This window comes from Mobula birostris, chromosome 26, assembly GCF_030028105.1.
Source record: "Mobula birostris isolate sMobBir1 chromosome 26, sMobBir1.hap1, whole genome shotgun sequence".
Classification (NCBI taxonomy): Eukaryota; Metazoa; Chordata; class Chondrichthyes; order Myliobatiformes; family Myliobatidae; genus Mobula; species Mobula birostris.
Window position 1 is genome coordinate 2,170,089 of NC_092395.1, and position 20,034 is coordinate 2,190,122.

Here is a 20,034-nt window from a genome sequence, read left to right on the forward strand (position 1 = left end):
CAAAGACAAATGATGATGGAGACAGCAGCCAGAGAACTGGAAATGAGTATCAATGAATTGATCCACTTGACCTGAAACAGGAGTGTGTGGCCATGGCAGTCAAAGCTCAAACTGGGCATGGCACCTGATAATGATGATGACCTTCTTCCTAATAGTAACAATGGGAAGAGGACATATCCTGGGTGGTGGGATTCCTGAACGATGGATGCTGCCTTTTTGAGGCACTGCTCTTTGAAGATGTCTTGGATACTATGCAAGGTAGTGCCCATGATGGAGCTGTCTCCCTGCAGCTTACTTTGATCCTGTGCAGTAGCCCCCCACCCCATACCAGGCAGTGATGCAGCCAGTCAGAATGCTCTCCATGTTATATTTGTAGAAATTTGCTAGTGTTTTAGGTGACATACCAAATCTTCTCAAACTCCAAATGAAATATAGCCGCAGTCTTGCCTTCTTTATCGTTACATTGACTTATTGGGACCAGGCTAGGTCCTCAGAGGTTTTAACATCAAGGAACTTGAAACTTCTCACTCTCTATGCTTCTGAGCCCTCTATAAGGACTGGTATGTGTTCCTTCGTCTTCCCCTTTCTGAAGTCCACAATCAGCTCTTTGGTCTTACTGACGTTGGTGCAAGGTTGTTGCTGCGACACCACTCAATTAGCTGGTATATCTTTATCCTGTACACCCTCATGTCACTGTCTGAGATTCTGCCAACAATGGTTGGCCCAGGTTCTGTAGTTTTTTGATTAGGACTGTAGGAACGAAGGTGTTAACTGCTGAGCTGTAGTCAATAAACAGTAACCCGACATAGGTATTTGTATTGTCCAGGTAATCCAAGACCACATGGACAGCCAATGAGATCGCATCTGCTGTATACCTATTGTGGTGATAGGCAAATTGCAGTGGGTCCAGGTCCTTGGTGAAGCTGGAGTTGACTCTAGCCATGATCAACCTCTCAAAGCAGTGCACCACTGTAGGTGTCAGTGCTACGAGATGTTAGTTGTTAAGGCAGTTCACCCTGCTCTTCTTGGGGACTGGTATAATTGTTGTCCTTTTGAAGTAGGTGAGAATTTCCAACTGTAACAATGAGAGATTGGAAATATCTTTGAACACCCCCACTAGTTGGTTAGCACAAGTTTTCAGAGCCTAACCAGGTATTTCATCGGGGCCTACTGTCTTGCAAGGGTTCACCCTCCTGAAAGTCAGCCTGATATCAGCCTCCAAGACAGAGATCACAGGGTCACCGGGTGCTGCAGGGATCTTCAGACCTGTAGTTTTATTCTCCCATTCAAAGTGAGCATATAAGCCGTTGAGCTCATCTGGAAATGAAGCATCACTGCCATTCATGTTGGGTTTTGTTTTGTAGGGAGCAATGTCTCGCAAACCCTGCCAGAGTTGACGTGCATCCAATGTCACCTCGCTCAGAATTGTTTCTTCGCCCTTGAAGCAGCCCTACAGATTTCATACCTGGTTTCCTGGTATAAACCTGGATCGCCAGACTTTAATGCCACAGATCTAGCTCTCACAAGATAACGAACCTCCTGGTTCATTCATGGCTTTTGATTTGGGTATGTACTGCAAGTTCTTGGAGGCACACACTCATCCACACAGGTTTTAATAAAGTCAGTGACAGCTGTGGTTTACTCATTGAGACTTGAAGATGAATCCCTGAATACAGTCCAGTCCACGGTTTCAAAGCAGTCCTTCAAGCGCTCCTGCGCCTACTACCAAAAAGGTTGCTGAAATCTCCTGCGGAAGTAAAATGGACAGCAGCTGATCGCGAGGTGTTCCAGTCTGGTGAGCAGGACTGGGACAACACGACTACATTTGTACACCGAAAGGAATTGATGTTGAAGCATACTCCACCACACTTGGCTTTGAAAGACTCAACAGTCCTATCTTGGTGATGCATTGTGGATCTGTTGCACAAATGCAAATTCATTAGTGGTCACAGTCACAATACTAGAGCAACTACACAGTATTATACAGCAGGATGGATTTGGAGACTTGTTAGAAGAGGCAATATCAAATCAAAGACTTCCCTCCATAGTGCTGTCTGAGTTGCCGAGTCCCTCCAGTTCATATGTGTGTTGTTCCAGATTTCAGCATCTGCGGTCCTTTCTACATTAAATATTACATAATTTGTTTTCTAGCATCAGGAAAACCTTTTGAACCGTAATAAAATCAAAGCAAATATCAATCTGCCTGTTTAACTGTCACTGTGAAGAGATACTCATCATTTTCCTCCCTTCAAGTTCAAGTTTATTGTCATCTAACTGTATATATAGTCAGAATTAAGGTTTAATATCACTAGCACAGGTCATGAAACTTGTTAAATACAACCAGACGAAACAATGTTCCTCTGGACCACAGTGCATTTAAAAAACATATATCACATACAGCACATAAACCAAAATATTACCATGTATAAAATATCATTCAAAATGCATGTAGTGCGCAGCACAGGTAAACAGTAAACAGTACAATAAACAGCTTGTGGTCCCAGTGACGAAACCTTGGTGGTGACAGGGTATTCATTAGTCTGATAGCCTGAAGGAAATAGCTGGCTCCCAGTCTGGTAGCCTAGTCTTGATGCTCCTGTACCTCGTTCCAGATGGTAATTGTGTCAGAAATTGTGGGATGGTTGGTAGGGATCCTCAACAATGCTTCAGGTACTTTGTCTACAACTCTCCCCATAAATGTCACAGAAAGGGGGGAGGGAGACCCAGGTGATCCTCTCAGCAGATTTCAGTACCATCTGTAAGGTCTTGCGGTCTGATGCCTTGTAATTTCCGTACCACACAATGATGCAGCCTGATAGGACACTCTCGATTGTGCTGCTGTAGAAAGTTGTTAGAATGGGGGCATGTCGCAATCTCCTCTGAAAGTGTAGATGTTGCTGTGCCTTCTTCACTAGTGAGGAGGTGTTGTGGGTCTGTTATATGCACACCAAATAATCATCAGTCAATAATCATCATAATTTCAGTATGTCAAACTTACCAGTTTTCTTCCTCCTACTGAAGTGCCCATTTATAAGATCCAAAGACACTTTCTAACATTGCCTGTTGTAAATAATCCATATGATTTAAATAACTGATCAGAAGAGTGATATGCTATTATGATAGCTAATTTAATTAGCTACTACTTTTTCCTATTGTCACAGTACTGCCAATTTACTGTTCTCCATTCTTCCTCCTCTTAGGAGTACCTCAGGATTGAGACTCTTAAGAAGACTTTTCTGAATGTTCATGAAATGCTTTCTCTGTCTTCCTGGAAGTATTTTGCAATGAAAAGATGGAAAGTGCTACAATAATTTCACGAGTAAGACACACAAAATGCTAGAGGAACTCAGCAGGTGAAGCAGCATCTATGGAAATGAATACACAGTCAAATTTCCATAGATACTGCCAGACTTGCTGAGTTCCTCCAACATTTCTGTGTGTCTTGGTGTGGATTTCCAGGATCTGTAGAATCTCCTGTATTTAATAATTTCAGGCATCTGGACAATGGCATCTGTCCACTTGAAGTGTCTGAGTGTCATCAGAGCCTTAACGTTGGGGGCATTGACTGGGAGTGGATACTGATAACATTTCACTTTGAAAGACTTTGCAGAGATAGGTTAGATGTTACAGTATCCCGCTCATGCTCTGAGATACTTGCCACAAGTCAACCAGGTCTCTGAAACATAGAGGCCAGTAATCATTGTTGCTCAGTGTACCATGCTTGGAGCCAGGTTTTTGAATTCTTAGTCTTTGAACACGTTTCTTTTCAGCCATCCAGAATTTCTGCTGGCTAACTGGAAGTGGGTACATTTTGCTTTCACTTGCCGATACCTCGCATCTATTTTGTTTCTAGGGTCCTGTCATTTCCTTGATTACCAATGTTGAACAGTGGGATCAGGTTGGTACAGATTTTTTTGTCTGCCATATGATTAATATAAGGTCTGTCCTTTTAAAACTCTAATCCTTTAATGACTTGCAAAAGTGCATCATATTTTGCTAACTAACACGAGATACTAAGACAACAGTTTATGCCTACATGCTCTTTGCAGTATACTAATGAGATTGAATGAAGATTTATATTCTGGTTCAATTTATCCAATTTATGTTTACACAAGGAGACTAAAATTGGCACTGTTGTCTTGTAGGCTGCACAAATCTACATAAAACAATTAAATGCACTCATGTAGACAGCTGAAATGGCACCAGAACAACTGAAGAGAATGATTGTGGTGGCCAATATTTTAAATAGTTATTTAATTACCCCAACTGGATAACTATACAGGAATTAGCCAAGTCTTTGCTATGAGAACACAGAGCTGAACTTTGAACAGAGAGTTTTTAAACTTCATTGTTGGTGTTTAAAGCACATCTTCATAAGCACATGAAGTTTAGAAAGCTCTCCCTAGAAAGTCTGGGAATCAGAATAAACCTGCTTAAACTGCACCAGTATTTAAAATTCTTTTCAATAATTCAATAAATTCTCTAAATTTATAACAGGTGAGTGATTAAACTTTTTAATTACATTTTTTGTTAACAGTGGTGATTTTTTTATGAACTGCTTTTCATAATGCAGACACACTTGGATGAGGAACAGATTTGATTGTAGTTTTCTAGCTGAACTGGAAATACAAGGATTGCATTTTGGGATTAACACCCAATCCAGCTAACATTTGCCCAGCTACCACACAACCACAATTATCAGTGCTGTGCAGCTTGCAGGTTGAGTTGCCGCTAAGGAAGGCAAATGCAATGTTCATTCATTTCGAGAGGACTAGAATATAAGAGCAAGGACATAATGCTGAGGATTTATAGGACATTGGTCAGACCACACTTGGAATATTGTGAGCAGCTTTGGGTCCCTTATGTAAGAAACAATGTGTTGGGATTGGGGTGAGTCCAGAGGAGGTTCATGAGAATGACTCTGAAAATGAAAGGTTAACATATGAGGAACGTTTGATAGCTCGGGGACTGTACTCACTGGGGTTTAGAAGATTGAGGAGGAATTTCATTGAAACATATCAAATATTGAAAGGCCTAGATAGAGTACATGTGGAGAGAATGTTTCCTAAAGTGGGGGAGTCTAGGACCAATGGTTACAGCCTCAGAATAGAGGGAAACCCACTTTGGACAATGATGAGGAGGAATTTCTTTAGCCAGAGGGTAGCAAATCTGTGGAACTGATTATTACAGGTGGCTGTGGAGGCAAAGTCACCGAGTCCTCTTCCCATTGTTTCTTACAAAAATGCTATTCCCTTTTCTCAGTTCCTTTGTTTCCACTGCATCAGTTCCCAGGGTGAGGCTTTCCTTTCCAGGACATCAGAGATGTCCTCCTTCTTCAAAGAATGGGGTTTCCTTTCCTCCACCATTGATGCTGCCTTCATCCATATCTCCTTCATTTTCCGGACATCCATGCTCACCACATCTTGCCACCATTTTAACAGGGATAGGGTTCCTCCTGTCCTCACCTACCATCACACAAGCCTCCACATCCAAGACATCATTCTTCACAACGTCTGCCATGGGATCCTACCACCAAACACATTCTACCCCCCTCTACTCTCTGCTAACTGCAGGGACTGCTCTCTCCATGATTCCATTGCCTATTCTTCCCTCCCAACTAATCTATCCCTGCAAGCGACAAAAACGCTATACCTGCTCAATCACCACCTCCATTACCTCCATCCAGAGCCCATATTGTCCTTCTAGGTAAAGCAACGCCTCACTTGTGAACTTGCTGGGGTCATCTATTGTATCTGGTGCTCCTGATGTGATCTCCTCTACATTGGTAAGACCCGATGTAAATTGGGGGACTGCTTTACTGAGACAAAAGTGGAATTTTCCGACGGCCAAACATTTTAATTCCAATTCCCATTCCTGTTCCAACAAGTCGGTCCATGACTTCCTTTTTGTCACGATCAGGCCACTCTCAAGGTGGAGTAGCAACACCTCATATTCCATCTAGGTAAGCCTCCAACCTGATGGCATAAACATATTGATTTTTCCTTCTGGTAATTTTTTCCCTCCTCCCTCATCTTCTATTCCCCACTCTGGCCTCCTACCTCTTCTCTTCACCTGCCTATCACCTCCCCTTCGCACCTTTCCTTCTTGCCTTTCTCTCTTCATCCACTCTCCTCTCCTATCAGATTATTCTACACCAGCCCTTTATTTTTTCCATTCACCTGGCTTTACCAATCACCTTCTAGCTAGTTCTTCTTCCCCTCCCCCCCATTCTTCCATTCTAGTGTCTTCCCCCTTCCTTCCCACTCCTGAAGGAAGAATCTCGGCTGGAAGCATCAGGTGTTTATTTATTTCTATAGATGCTGCTTGAGCTGCTGAGTCCCTCCAGCATTTTGTGTGTGTTTCTGCAAGTCATTGAGTATACTTGAAGTGGAGCGTGATAGATTCTTGATTAATCAGGGCATCAAAGGTTAGAGAGAGAAGGCAAGAGAATAGGGTTGAGAGGGATAATAAATCAGCCATGATGGAATAGAGAAGCAACTTGATGGGTCCAATGGGCTAATTCTGCTCCTATGTCTTATGGCAGGGGTCCCCAACGTTTCGTGCCCTACAGACCGGTTTAATATTGACAATATTTTTGCGGATCTCGCATGCGTTCAAGTTCAACAGTGGGCGTGACAGGGAATGAGGAAAGGTGCAGCTGACTCATATCAGTTCAGATTGCCAAATCATATTGTTTCCTCGCACATGCTTGCAGCCCGGTGGTTGGGGACCACTGTCTTATGGCGCTATGATGCAAAGCTGAGGGGAATTGCATGTTAAGTCACAATTCAATACAAGAGCAAAGGGAGGGTGGAGTCACCTTGCAATGAATGACATCTCAGAATCTTTCCACCATCTATAAGGAATGAGTCACGAGTGTGATTCAACAGTCTCCTCTTGACTGGATGATTGCATCTCCATCAATTCTCAAAAACTCAGTATCATCCAGAATAAAGCAGCCTGTTTAATGATCACAAGCCACTAATTACTGAAACTGACTATTCTTTCAAATACACTAGCACTTGGGTACCACGGGAGTGTAGCGGTTATTGCAACATAATTACAGCTCATTGGACTTCATCCCGGTGTCTTCTGTAGGGAGTCTGTACATCCTCCCCATGGATTATTGTTTTTTTTTGCCAAAGACATACTGGATAGGTAAACTTATCATTGTAAATTGTCCCATGGTTAGGCCACAGTTAAATTGGGGTTTTTGAAGGTTGCTGGACAGTTTGGCTCAAAGAGATTCCAGAAGGGCCTATTCCACGACAAATAGACTAGATTAGATAGGTAGACTTTATAGACCAGAGAGACTTATAGAGCAGACAGACAGATAGAGATAGAGTGATAGAGTCATATAATATAGAAACAGCATCAATGATCAAATACTCGTTAACACAAAATGTGGTACAATATTTCTTAATCATGAAAGGAAATTGCAGCCCATTAACATGATTAGGGGCCACTGAAGAAAATGGTTTACAAATATAATGCCCTGGTTATGATTTCTACTGCCATGATGTGAGGCATTATATTGGCAGTTTTCTGTAAAAGTAGTGTGCCATGCTGGAGGGTGTGTTTTGGCTTAGGCTAAGATAAGGACCCATGTTGTCCAAGCTTAGGAATGTGAGTCAGCCAGTCAGGATTGTGGGATGCAAGAGAAGGTTCTGAAGAGCTGTGGGAGAGATTTGTGATGGATGGGTGTCTGGATTGGGGTCCTTTGGTAGGAGCTGCAGAGTGGGACACAAGGGAAGATGCCGCAGAATGCTGTTAGGAGAGTCCCTGTTGCAAGAAGTGCATTGTGCAGATGAATGGCTCCAAAGAGGAAGGGCCAATACTCCTGACAGAGAACCAATTTGTTCAAGATGGACTTTGCAGCAAGTTTGAAATGTGGTGGGTGCTTTCATGCAGACCGTGGGTTCAGCGTGTGAGTAAAGACGACTCCAGTATGAGCTCCAATGTTATGCACACATTGGACTGGTTTAACTGTAATGGACTCTTTTTTTTCATTTTCCTATTAACTGTTAGTTAAAGCTACAATTGGTAAATATCCTTTTATAATTTTATGCAGTGTACAATCTGTTATTTCTTGCCGACTGATAATTGTATATGGGCAGTATTTACTCAGCATTTACTCAAATTTACTCTTTAATCAGAACATCATGATCTTCTTGTTTGGTTGAACCCCAAATCACACCAACCCTAGACGTATACAGTATTGCTTATGAAAAGTAGCCTTCTCAGCGCTGAATCGTGTTGGTGTCAGAGATGGATAACGAGCTGAATTTGTATATGAGGCCTGGTGAGAGGCTTACACAAGAATACAGCAATTCTAGTTCAGTTGAGTGACTGTTGCCTCTCTCAACTTGATGATTTGTAAAAACTGATTTCCACTGCACAATATCCCTGGGAAAATTTATACAATGATTACCAAAAATAAAAATGAATTATAATCTTAACTTTAGATTTAATATAAAGAAGAAATAAAATGTCTCTTACTTGTGACCAATTTCATGAGCAATTGTAAATGCGGTTGCCAGACCTATATCCTCATTGATGCTGCAGCTCCTTTCTGGTTCACACATGCCGCCCACAGGAGCCAGACCTGTAACAGGGATGTTTACTTTGTTTAGAAGGGATTAGCAATTTAGCCTGGAATAGAAGCTCATCTTGAAAAGGGAAACAGCATTAATTACAGCATAAAAATTGAGTGGACATGACACAATTAAAAACTATGTACAGTGGATTCTGGTTGACTGGGGCAGCCACTTGTTTGCGACAATTTTTAAAGAACAAAAACTAATAGAGAAAATTCCCTTTGTTTATTTGGGGCACTACAAAGGATGGAAGGCAATTGTGGGGCTGAGTGGCGTATCAGTTTGACATTGTGCTGTGAAAATATGATTGTCTTGGAATGACTAACAATGTAATAGTGTCAGACACGAGGAATTCTGCAGATGCTGGAAATTCAAGAAACACACATCAAAGTTGCTGGTGAACGCAGCAGGCCAGGCAGCATCTCTAGGAAGAGGTACAGTCGACGTTTCGGGCCGAGACCCTTCGTCAGGACTAACTGAAGGAAGAGCTAGCAAGAGATTTGAAAGTGGGAGGGGGAGGGGGAGATCCAAAATGATAGGAGAAGACAGGAGGGGGAGGGATGGAGCCAAGCGCTGGACAGGTGATTGGCAAAAGGGATATGAGAGGATCATGGGACAGGAGGCCCAGGGAGAAGGAAAAGGGGGAGGAGGGGAAACTCAGAGGATGGACAAGGGGTATAGTCAGAGGGACAGAGAGAGAAAAAGGAGAGAGAGAGAAAGAATGTGTGCATATAAATAAATAAATAAATAAATAACGGATGGGGTACGGGGGGGGGCATTAGCAGAAGTTAGAGAAGCCAATGTTCATGCCATCAGGTTGGAGGCTACCCAGACTATTCCGTCTGGGTAGCCTCCAACCTGATGGCACGAACATTGACTTCTCTAACTTCCGCTAATGCCCCATCTCCCCCTTGTACCCCATCCGTTATTTATTTATATACACATATTCTTTCTCTCGCTCTCCTTTTTCTCCCTCTGTTCCTCTGACTATACCCCTTGCCCATCCTCTGGGTTTTTCCCCCTTCCCCCTTTTCCTTCTCCCTGGGCCTCCTGTCCCATGATCCTCTCATATCCCTTTTGCCAATCACCTGTCCAGCTCTTGGCTCCATCCCTCCCCCTCCTGTCTTCTCCTATCATTTTGGATCTCCCCCTCCCACTTTCAATTCTCTTACTAGCTCCTCTTTCAGTTAGTCCTGACAAAGGGTATCGGCCCAAAACGTCGACTGTACCTCTTCCTAGAGATGCTGCCTGGCCTGCTGCGTTCACCAGCAACTTTAGTAGTGTCAGATGCAGGAAACACCAGGTTGAATTTCTGCAGTGACACAAAGTGGCCTGAAAGTGGCAGTTATCATGCCTGAATCCATTCAAAAAGTAATCCTCAGTCACACAATATTAACATAAACAATTAACATTCTGTCCTTCCAAGGTCAAACAATAAACTTGCCTTAGAGTAATGGCACAAAATAACAAAAATGCATGCTCCCCATTTCGTTTCTAACTACCTTCTTGTTTTCAGTCTGTGGGATTGGGCAAAAATATGTTTGGTCAATTTTCTTCTTAATTTAAAAGTTGTGAGTGTAATATTTTCTTTGTTTACAGCTTCAGTTAGAGACCTCACAACATTTTGGCTACAATGTATTTGCTAATGACTGATAAACTGAATTAATCACAAACTGATTTCAGCCCTTAACTGATAACTAAATCATTGGCATTTTAACATCCTTTCATTATTAAAACAAAACTTGTATAAATACTGTACATTTAATAGTTATCTGAACCAAAATGTTCCTCTTTCCCAAATATAGGCAACAGTCTGAAATGCGACGAGCACATTAATCTGAAGTATATCATATCCTCAAATAAATTTTGTACATGTCTATGGCTGACTATAATGCTATCTCAACAGAATGTTATTTACAAATACATCTATCTTTCCAGAAACACATAAAGCTAACACTAGTTTGTTCATTTGACATATATGTAAAATATTATTGCTTATTATTTTAGAGTGACAGAGGAAAAATGGTACAATGCCAGCAATTAATTATATTAAATCATATTCTTTACTCAATACACTGTCTGCCACATGGACGACATTTAAAAGACTCTTAGGTAGGCACGTGGATGATGGAGGGGTATGGGAAGGGAGGAGTTAGATTGATCTTGTATTAGGTTAAAGGGTTAGCACACATCGTGGGCTGAAGTGCCTGCATTGTCTTATGCGCTGTGGCATAATGAAGCTACGGTTTAAAAACAGCATTTCCTCTAACATGCTAAGAACACTGCCAAGGAGAATCTCATTGTTAAGCACCCAGGATACTTAAGATGTTATTCTTTGTTATATTTCACTTGTACATTTCCACACTCACAAGACTGTGCCCCAATTCATTGAAAATAAATGCAAATCACCATAAAATGACTTGCTGATAGGCAAATTAGTAATTCTAATGATCACAAACTTTTTAATAAAATGATAAATCAATACAATAAATACAAAATTAATTCCTCCAAATCATTTTCAGGAAAAAATTCAGTATATTTTCCCTACACTGGCAGCTCATTAAAAGAGGTCAGAATTTGCTGGAATGAGATTTCTTGCGGCATGCTTTGATAATTAGATTTGTTTGTGCGTGTTTGTATTTTAAAGTCATTTGTCCATAACATTACTATGCTTAAAATTTTACAATGGTGCAGTAAGGATAACAGAGCAGCTGTGAACTTGGTGAACACTGAACAAACAATTCCCCTTCATTAACCATCAATTAGAAGGGGTGAGCGAAGGGGTGAATTCATTCTTAAATCAGATAAAAATAGAAAAATACAGCGTAGATAAAAGACCATTCAGCTTATGGAGTCTGCTCCGCTATTCCATCATTGCTAATTTATTATCCCTCTCAATCTCATTCTCCTGCCTTCTCCCTGCAACCTTCAACACTCATACTAATCAAGAACCTATCAACCTCCACTTTAAATACACCCAACGACTTAACCTCTGCAGCCGTCCACGGCAATAAATTCCATATTATCCTTGCGGACTATGATACCCATTTACATTATTTTTATTTGTCCACATTGTACTAGTCTCCCTCTACTCCTTTCCTGTTGGAGTACCTGTCACTTCCACCTTTCACCTCCCAGATCTTATCATCTTTCCCACTCTCTCGTCTCCCTCATCTCACTACCAACTTTCTCCCACTTTTACTTGCCAGCTCTTGCTCTACCTCTTCCTGCCACTGTTTAAACAGGATATCTCCTCGCTTTCAGAGATAAAGGACTTCAACCTGAAATGTTGAGTGCCCATTTTCCTCCATAGATGCTGCCCGACCTGTTGAAATCTTCCAGTGCTTTATGTGTTGCTTCAGATTCCAGCATCCCGTTTCTCTCAAAACTCAAAAACTGTTACTTTCCCCAAGCAGTAAGCTGAGCAACATCTCCACCCACTAACCCACCCCTCCACACCCCCAACCACCACTACTTCATCATTTCCTGTCAGTCACCTTATGTACAGACACTCCTGTGCCTAGGATCACTTTATGGACATACAATTGATTTATGTATGTAAGCTATCTTACGTATTTATATTTATTGCATTTTTTTATCATTGTATTCTTTATCTTATTGTGCTTTTTTGTGCTCCATCGGATTCAGAGTAACAATTATTTTGTTCTCCTCTACATTTGTGTTCAGGAAATGGCATTAGGCAATCTTGAATTTTGAACAGCTGTCCAAATGTCCTTTAAATGTTGTAACTCCATGTCCTCAAGCAGTTTGTGACAGATATTCACCACACTACCACCCTGACTTCATCAATCTTGATTATATCCTGACGAAGGGTCTCGGCCTGAAACGTCGACTGTACCTCTTCCTAGAGATGCTGCCTGGCCTGCTGCGTTCACCAGCAACTTTTATGTGTGTTGCTTGAAATTCCAGCATCTGCAGATTTCTTCGTGTTTGCGTAAATCCTTGAAAATTCAATCAAATTTGTGAGGCATGGTGTCCCCTGTACAATACCTTTCTGTCTGCACCTCATCAGTCCCTGGCTTTCTAAGTGAACATAAATCCTGTCCCTCAAAATCTTCTCCAACAACTTCTCTTCTACAGCCTCACCAGCCTGTAGTTTTCAGGCACATTCCTCCTGCCCTTTTTGAGCAAAGACACAACATTGATTACCTCCCAGTCTTCTCATACCTTATCCATGACTAATGAAGATGTAAAGATCCCATCACCAGAGCCCCAACAATCTTCTCCCTTGCTTTCCTTTGCGTCCAGGGATAGACCCCATATGGCCCTCTGGATTTATCCATCCCCCCTGTTCTCCAGTATTTTTAGTACTTTGTGGTTTAGAGGCTGTCTAGAATATTAGTGTACCAGTTTCAACATCCTCTCCCTGATGAATACTGATGAGAAGTACTTGTTTAGGATTTCACACATATGCCATGTCACCACCTGTAGATCATACCCCTGATGCCTGAAAGGAGCTAGTCCTTCCCTTAGTCACCCATCTTGCTTCCAAGACACATATAAAAGGTTTTAGGATTTTCTTAAATGCATTTGCCAGTCATTTTATGGATTTTGCCTCTGTAATTTATTTCTTACATTTTTTTCTGTGGTTCATATAAACCCAAGGTGACTCATTGCGAACAATTTTTATACCTGACATCCACCTCCTTCGTTTCCCCGAAATCTTTTAATATCCATCATCAACCAGGGTTCCCCAAACTTACCATCTTTGCCTCTCACCCTTACAGGGACATGCTGATTCCAAACTCTTACTGTCTTGATCTTAAACACATCCCACCTATGAGATATTGTTTTCAACCCCAACAACTGCTCCAATCCACCTCTCCCAGCGAAATGGTGGGGGGGGGGGGCGGAGGTTGGTGGTGGTGGTGGTGGGGGACTAACGAGAGCTTGAGGAAGTTTGGCATGACCATCGATTTCTCAAACTTCGGATAATGACGCCCACCCCCCCTTCACCATTTCCCATCGCTTTTTCCCTGTCTCACCCTATCTCCTTACTCACCATTGGCTCCCTCTGGTGCTCCTCCCCCATTTTTCTTCCATGACCTTCTATCTCTTTCACCAATCAACTTCTTAGCTCTTTACTTCATCCCTCCTCCTCCAGTTTCACCTATCACCTGGTGTTTCTCTCTCCCCTCTCCCCACTATTTAAATCTACTCCTCAGCTTCTTTTCTCCAGTCCTGCCAAAGGGTTTTGGACCGAAATATCAACCGTATTTTTTTCCATAGGTGCTGCCTGGCCTGCTGAGTTCTTCTAGCATTTTGTGTGTGTTGCTCGGATTTCCAGTACCTGCGGATTTTGTCTTGTTTGAGAGATGAGGAGGAATATCTTTAGCCAGAAGGTAGTGAATCTGTGGAATTCATTGCTATGGATGGCTGTGGAGGCCAAGTCACTGAATATATTCAAAGCGGAGGTTGATAGCTGCTTCATTAGTCAGGGAGAAGGCAGGGGATTGGGGTTGAGGGGGATAGTAAATCAGCCATGATGGAATGGTGGAGAAGACTTAATGGGCTGAATGGCCTAATTCTGCTCCTATGTTTTACGGTCTAAAAACATTTATACATAATTGTTACACTTAACATTTTGTGACCAAGTTTCTGATGAATGAGATAACTATGAAAATCACACATGATGAGATAAGTGTGTGATTGATCAGGTAATCAGAAAATCGTAGGTTATGCATGGAATGTACTTTCACGAAGACAGTGGGTGAGAGCTAAGATTCACTGATAGCTTAGAGAGAGATCCACAATTCACCATGTCTCACTTCCTCATCCAAATCTGCAGAGGAACTTGAAGCTTTTTAAATAATAATGTGCATAGTTCAAATTGGAGTTTGAACTGAAAACAGGCCCAATGTTTCTATCCCAAGCGAAACAGGCACAAATTTGAAAAAAATAACAAGATTAAAAATTTAAATAATTGTCTATCACATTTGTTTTGAATCCTTTTATTCATGTTTTCACCCGTAATTGTCAAGGGCTGGATCTGGATTTGCATGATATTTTTGGCGACAATTACCAAGTTGAAGGAAGACCCTGGAGTCTGGATATGTGAGGTGTGCATTAGTTTTCCAAGATTTTGCAAATGAAAAAAAATTCTTCACTAATCTCTACCATTTAATATTAATTTAGCTTAAATGTTATTAATGTTGAGGAGTTCCTAGGAACATCTCTTACACTTTTTACATAGCATTCTTACAGAACACTACTTACTTTAGGGAAAAGTACCAAGATTATAAAACAATTATACTGAATCATATAAGGCTGTTAAAAATGATAAGGTCTTACCTAGAGTTCCACAGGGTTTGTTCTTATAGATGCAAATATCATACCTATAGAAAGAACAATGGATATATTTGATTTATAAAAGACAGTGATTCTGAAAATCTAGTGCACACTTTATCCATCAATAAGGGATCTCCCCATCTGACTCATTAAGGATCTCAGGTGCAGAGGAAGTTAGTGGAGTTTAAAATATTGTTGGGCTTATGCATTACCCACAATCAAGATGTTAGGAGTACTTATCAGAAGGAAAGGGAAAATAAAGTGTTGTTCAGCAATTATTTGCAATCTTTTTGATGTTTTTGAAAGGCCAATGATAAAAGGTGGTGGTTTCATAAAGGACCTTTAACATAGAACATAGAATAGTATGGCACAGTACAGGCCCTTCAGCCCACATTGTTGTGCCTCCCATGCCTCAAACCATGCCTCCCATATACCCCCCGCCACCTTAAATTCCTCCATATACCTGTCTAGTAGTCTCTTAAATTTCACTAGTCTATCTGCCTCCACCACTGACTCAGGCAGTGTATTCCACGCACCAACCACTCTCTGAGTAAAAAACCCTCTTCTAATATCCCCCCTGAACTTCTCACCCCTTACCTTAAAGCCATGTCCATATTGAGCAGTGGTGCCCTGGGGAAGAGGCGCTGGCTATCCACTCTATCTATTCCTCTTAATATAACCTTTCTGTTATCTTAAGTGGTGCTGGCCTGGATTTAGTGATGAGTTCCACATCTAGCAAGCCAAGAGTCAGTAAATTTGTATTGCAGATTGAAATGGGATTACCGACCAGAATGGACACGAGGAAGTTTACAACCTGGAAATCTGTGTTAATTGATGCTAAGAGATAGATTGAGGTACATAGAATCAGCTTTCCTAGCAGAAAGACTGCAGTACAAGACTCTGAGCAACAACGATAATAAAATTTCAACATTTCCTGTGCATTGTTGTCTGAATCTTCACAAAACTGTGACCTTAACCATTGCGATGAAGATGTATGAGAAAGTTGCCAAACCTTGAGGGTCTGGATTAAAGGGAGAGGTTGGGCTTGCTAGGACTTCATTCCTTTCAGCATAGGAGACTGAAGGATGGCTTTACTGAGATGTAGAAAAGCATGAGGGGCACCAATATGATGAATGTCACATATAATCCTGACTTAGAAACATATTGCTGTTCCTTCAACATTACTTAGTCAAAATATAGACCTCCCTCCCTAATAGAACTGTGGGTATATTCACACCTCAAGGACTGCAGTGGTTCAAGAAGGCAGCTCACCACCACTTTCTCAAGGGCAGCTGAAAATAGATTTATTGGAAAAAGTTGTCAGTTTTAAAATGACCACATGCCAGCTTTGAAAAACAACTTGCAAAACAAAAGCATGCATTGGTCGGACAAATATAAGGAACTTGCACGGCTCAACGATCAGATCTAAGCTCCACAATCATGTCAGTTGTGATGGGTGGTGTACAGTTAAACAGCAAACAGGAGAAGAATATTCCAAGAACATTCCAGGGTCCAGCAATGTGAGTCCGACAGAGCAGGATGAAACATTTGCAAATAAGTTCAGCCAAAAGTGTTGACGAATGTATCTTGGCCTTGTTCTGTGATCCCCACAATCATTGAAACTAGTTGTCAGCCAGTTTGATTCACTTCACATAATATCAAGAAACAGCTGAGAGCAGCAGACACAAGCAATGACTCTGGGGCCAAACAAAACCTGGCTGTAGCATTGAAGACACACGCTCCAGAGCTAGACAGCATCCAGATCTAGGCACGTATTACGCCAAACTGTTCCAATGTAGTTACAGCATTGGCATCTGACCAATAGTGTGGAAAATTGCCTAGGCATGTCCAGTCTACAAAAAGCACAACAAATCCAAGCTAATTACTCCATACACTTGCTTCAATGTTTAGCAGTGTTGGAGATGCTATCATTAATACTATCCTGCATTACTTAGCAATTGCACAGAAAATGCTGGAGGAACTCAACAAGTCAGGGAGTATCAATGGAGAGGGATAAACAGCCCTGATGAAGGGTCTTCCTTGCCCTGAAACTTTGACTATTTATTTCCCTCCATAGATGCTGCCTGACCTGCTGAGTTCCTCCAGCATTTTGTATGTGATGCTCAAAATTTCCAGCTTCTGCAAAATCTCTTGTTTATTACTTAGCAATGACTTGTTTGCCAATGCTCACTTTTTGTTTTACCGGGACTATGTGGCCCTAACCTTCATTAAAATTTTCATCCAAAAACAAACCAAAGAAATGAATTCTAGAGGTGAGGTGAGAATCACTGCCCTTAACATCAATGTGGCATATTAGCAAACAAGGTCAAGGAACCCTGGTAAAACAAAGCACTAATTTTCTGGAGGAACTCAGCGGGTCAAGCAGCACAAGGACTTTTCAACACTTTGGTTTGAAACCCTGCATTGGGACGACTCGACCTGCTGGTTGTTCCCAGGACGCTTGACCCCTTTCCCACACCCAACCACCCATTGGCCATAAAAACAAAAAAACAAAATTCCTCTCCTCTCCCCAAAAGAACTGTGGAAATTTGCTAGAGTCTTTGGTGACAAATCTCCTCATACTCCTAATTAAGTATAGCTGCTGGTGTGCCTTCTTCATGATTGCTTCAATATGCTGACCTCTCGATGAGGGCTGGTGCATGTTCTCCTGACTTTTCCCTCTTTGGTCTTACTGACATTGAGTGCAAGATTGTTGTTGTAACACCACTCAACCAGCCAATCTATCTTACACCAGCTCACCATCTGAGATTCTGCTGACAACAGTGGTGGCATCGGTGAATTTATAGATGGCATTTGAGCTGTACCTAGCCACACAATCATGAGTATAGAGAGAGTAGAGCAGAGGGCTAAGTAGGTGTTGAGGAGATGTTATTTCCAATCCGCACTGACTGTAGTCTCCTGAGGATCCAGTTGCAGAGGGAGTTATAGAAGACCACCAGGTTTCAAAGCTTGTTGAGGATATCTTTGCGTTGAACGCTGAGCTGTAACCAATAAACAGCAGTCTGATATAGGTATTGCTGTTGTCTGTGTGGTCCAAGGTCAAGTGGAGAGTCAGGAAGATTGCATCTGCTGTTAATTGAAGCAGGTCTAGGTCCTTGCTCAGGCAGGAATTAATTCTGGCCATGACCAACCTCTCAAAGTACTTCATCACAGCAGATGTGAGTGCCACTGGGTATTAGTTGTTGAGGCAGCTCACCTGCTCTTCGTGGGCACTGGTATAATTGATGCCCTTTGAAGCAGGTGAGCATCAAGAGGGAAACACTCTATTGATCTAAGTGTTACTTCTGGTTGTTGGGGGTAAGTTCTTAGATGCTAGGCATTGCTGAAGAAGCTTCTAAGAATGATGTCACATGGCTTCAGCATCTTCAGTTACTTCATCAATGGCCTTCATTCTGTCCAACTGGTCAGAAATGGAAATGTTTATATAATGTTCAATTTCATTTGCAACCTTAACAAGGGATGCAGTCCATGCCTGCATTCAAGCAGGGGTTGCTGTGTGGCAAGTAATATCTATGCTATACAAATGTCAGACAATTGTCTTCTTGAACAAGAGAGAGTCAATCGATCCACACCCACCTGCGAAATTCTATAGCATTGACATGAACATCCCCGTAAGTATTGGGTGAGGGAGGGGATAGGGGGATGAGCCAGAATTTTATTTGGCTAATTGGAGTAGTTGCATAACATATTCAATCTACAAGAGTGGATCAGAGACTTGGTGATCATGTGACAATTACTTCCTGACACCCAAAAGTATTCCCATCTACAAGGAACATCAGATGTGATGGAAATACCTACCTACTTCGCTGGGTGACTGCAGCCCCAAACAATATTCAAGGAACTTGATGCCATCAAGAGCAAAACAGCTGGATTAGGATCTCATCCACCATCATTACCAATTACTCCTTCCACTGGGGCAAGTGTATATGAGATACAAAATGTATTGCAGATATTTTCTTTAGCCACCAGCACCATCTTTTCCATGACCTCTACCACCAAGGAGAAGGACAGCAGGTGCAAGTGACCATCATTACTCTAAGTCATGCACAACCTGGACTTTCATTACCACTTGCCATTCTTTCATTGTCACTGGGCCTAAATTTAGGAGCTCCTCTCACAAAAGCACTGTGGCCATAAGGTGGTTGAAGAGCAATTTGGACTGACCTTGCTTGCAAAACCCACAGCCTGCAGGAGGCGCCATAGTAGCATAGTGGTTGTGTGACATTATTAGAGCTCGCTGTGTCAGAGTTTGGAGTTCAATTCCAGTGTATTCTGTAAGCCAGTTTGTATGTTCCTTCCCATGTGCACGTGGGTTTCCTCCAGGTGCTTTGATTTTCTCCCACAGTCCAAAGATGTGTCAGTTAGTAGGTTAAATGGTTACTGTAAACTGTCCTGTGATTAGGCTAGGAGTAAATCGGTGTGTTGCTGGGTGGCAGGGCTTGAAAGGCCTATTCCGTGCTGTACAGTGCCTTGTAAAAGTATTCAGCTTCCAACCCTTTGTTCAACTTGAGTATTACAACCAGAGATTTTGATCAATTTAACTGAGAATTTTTATTTGTGAATCACATGCTCCTTTTTTCACAGTAGAGCTCAAAGGACAGAAAATTGTAAGGCATGAAAAACTAAAATTTAAAAATGGAAATGTTAGCAGTTCAAAAGTATTCATCCTCTTTGGCTCAAGACACCTTTTGCAGCTTTTACAACTAGTAGTCTTTTTGGATACATTACTCCTAATAGTTTTGCACAATGTGATGGAGCAAGATTTGCCCATACTTCCATGCAAAATTGCTCAAGATCTGCCAGGTTAGTTGGGAAGTGGCGGTAGAGGTCTTGCCAGAGATATTCGATTGGGTTAAGGTCAGGACTCCAACTGGGCCACTCAAGGACATCAGTTTTCTTCATTTGAAGCCATTGCATGGTTGCTCTGGCAGTGTGCTTTGGGTCATTATCCTGCTAAAGACAAACTTCCTCCACAGTTTAAACTTTCTGGCAGAAGCTAGCAGGTTTTTTTTGATCCAGGATATGTTTGTATTTAGCAGTATCCATCAATCCTGACCAGATCTCCAATTCCTGCGGTTGAAAAACATCCCAATTGCACGATACCTCC

At 41.8% G+C, this 20,034-nt stretch overlaps 1 protein-coding gene across 1 annotated transcript in view; it reads right to left on the reverse strand.

Annotated features, from left to right (window-relative positions):
- LOC140188037 (A disintegrin and metalloproteinase with thrombospondin motifs 6-like) overlaps positions 1-20,034 on the reverse strand; it is a 214,837-nt gene that overhangs the window by 73,711 nt on the left and 121,092 nt on the right. The window contains exons 8-9 of the mRNA XM_072243939.1: positions 14,910-14,953; positions 8,500-8,605 (exon numbers count right to left, since the gene is read on the reverse strand). Coding sequence (XP_072100040.1) covers positions 8,500-8,605; positions 14,910-14,953 — 150 coding nt within the window. The remainder of the gene's footprint in view (positions 1-8,499; positions 8,606-14,909; positions 14,954-20,034) is intronic.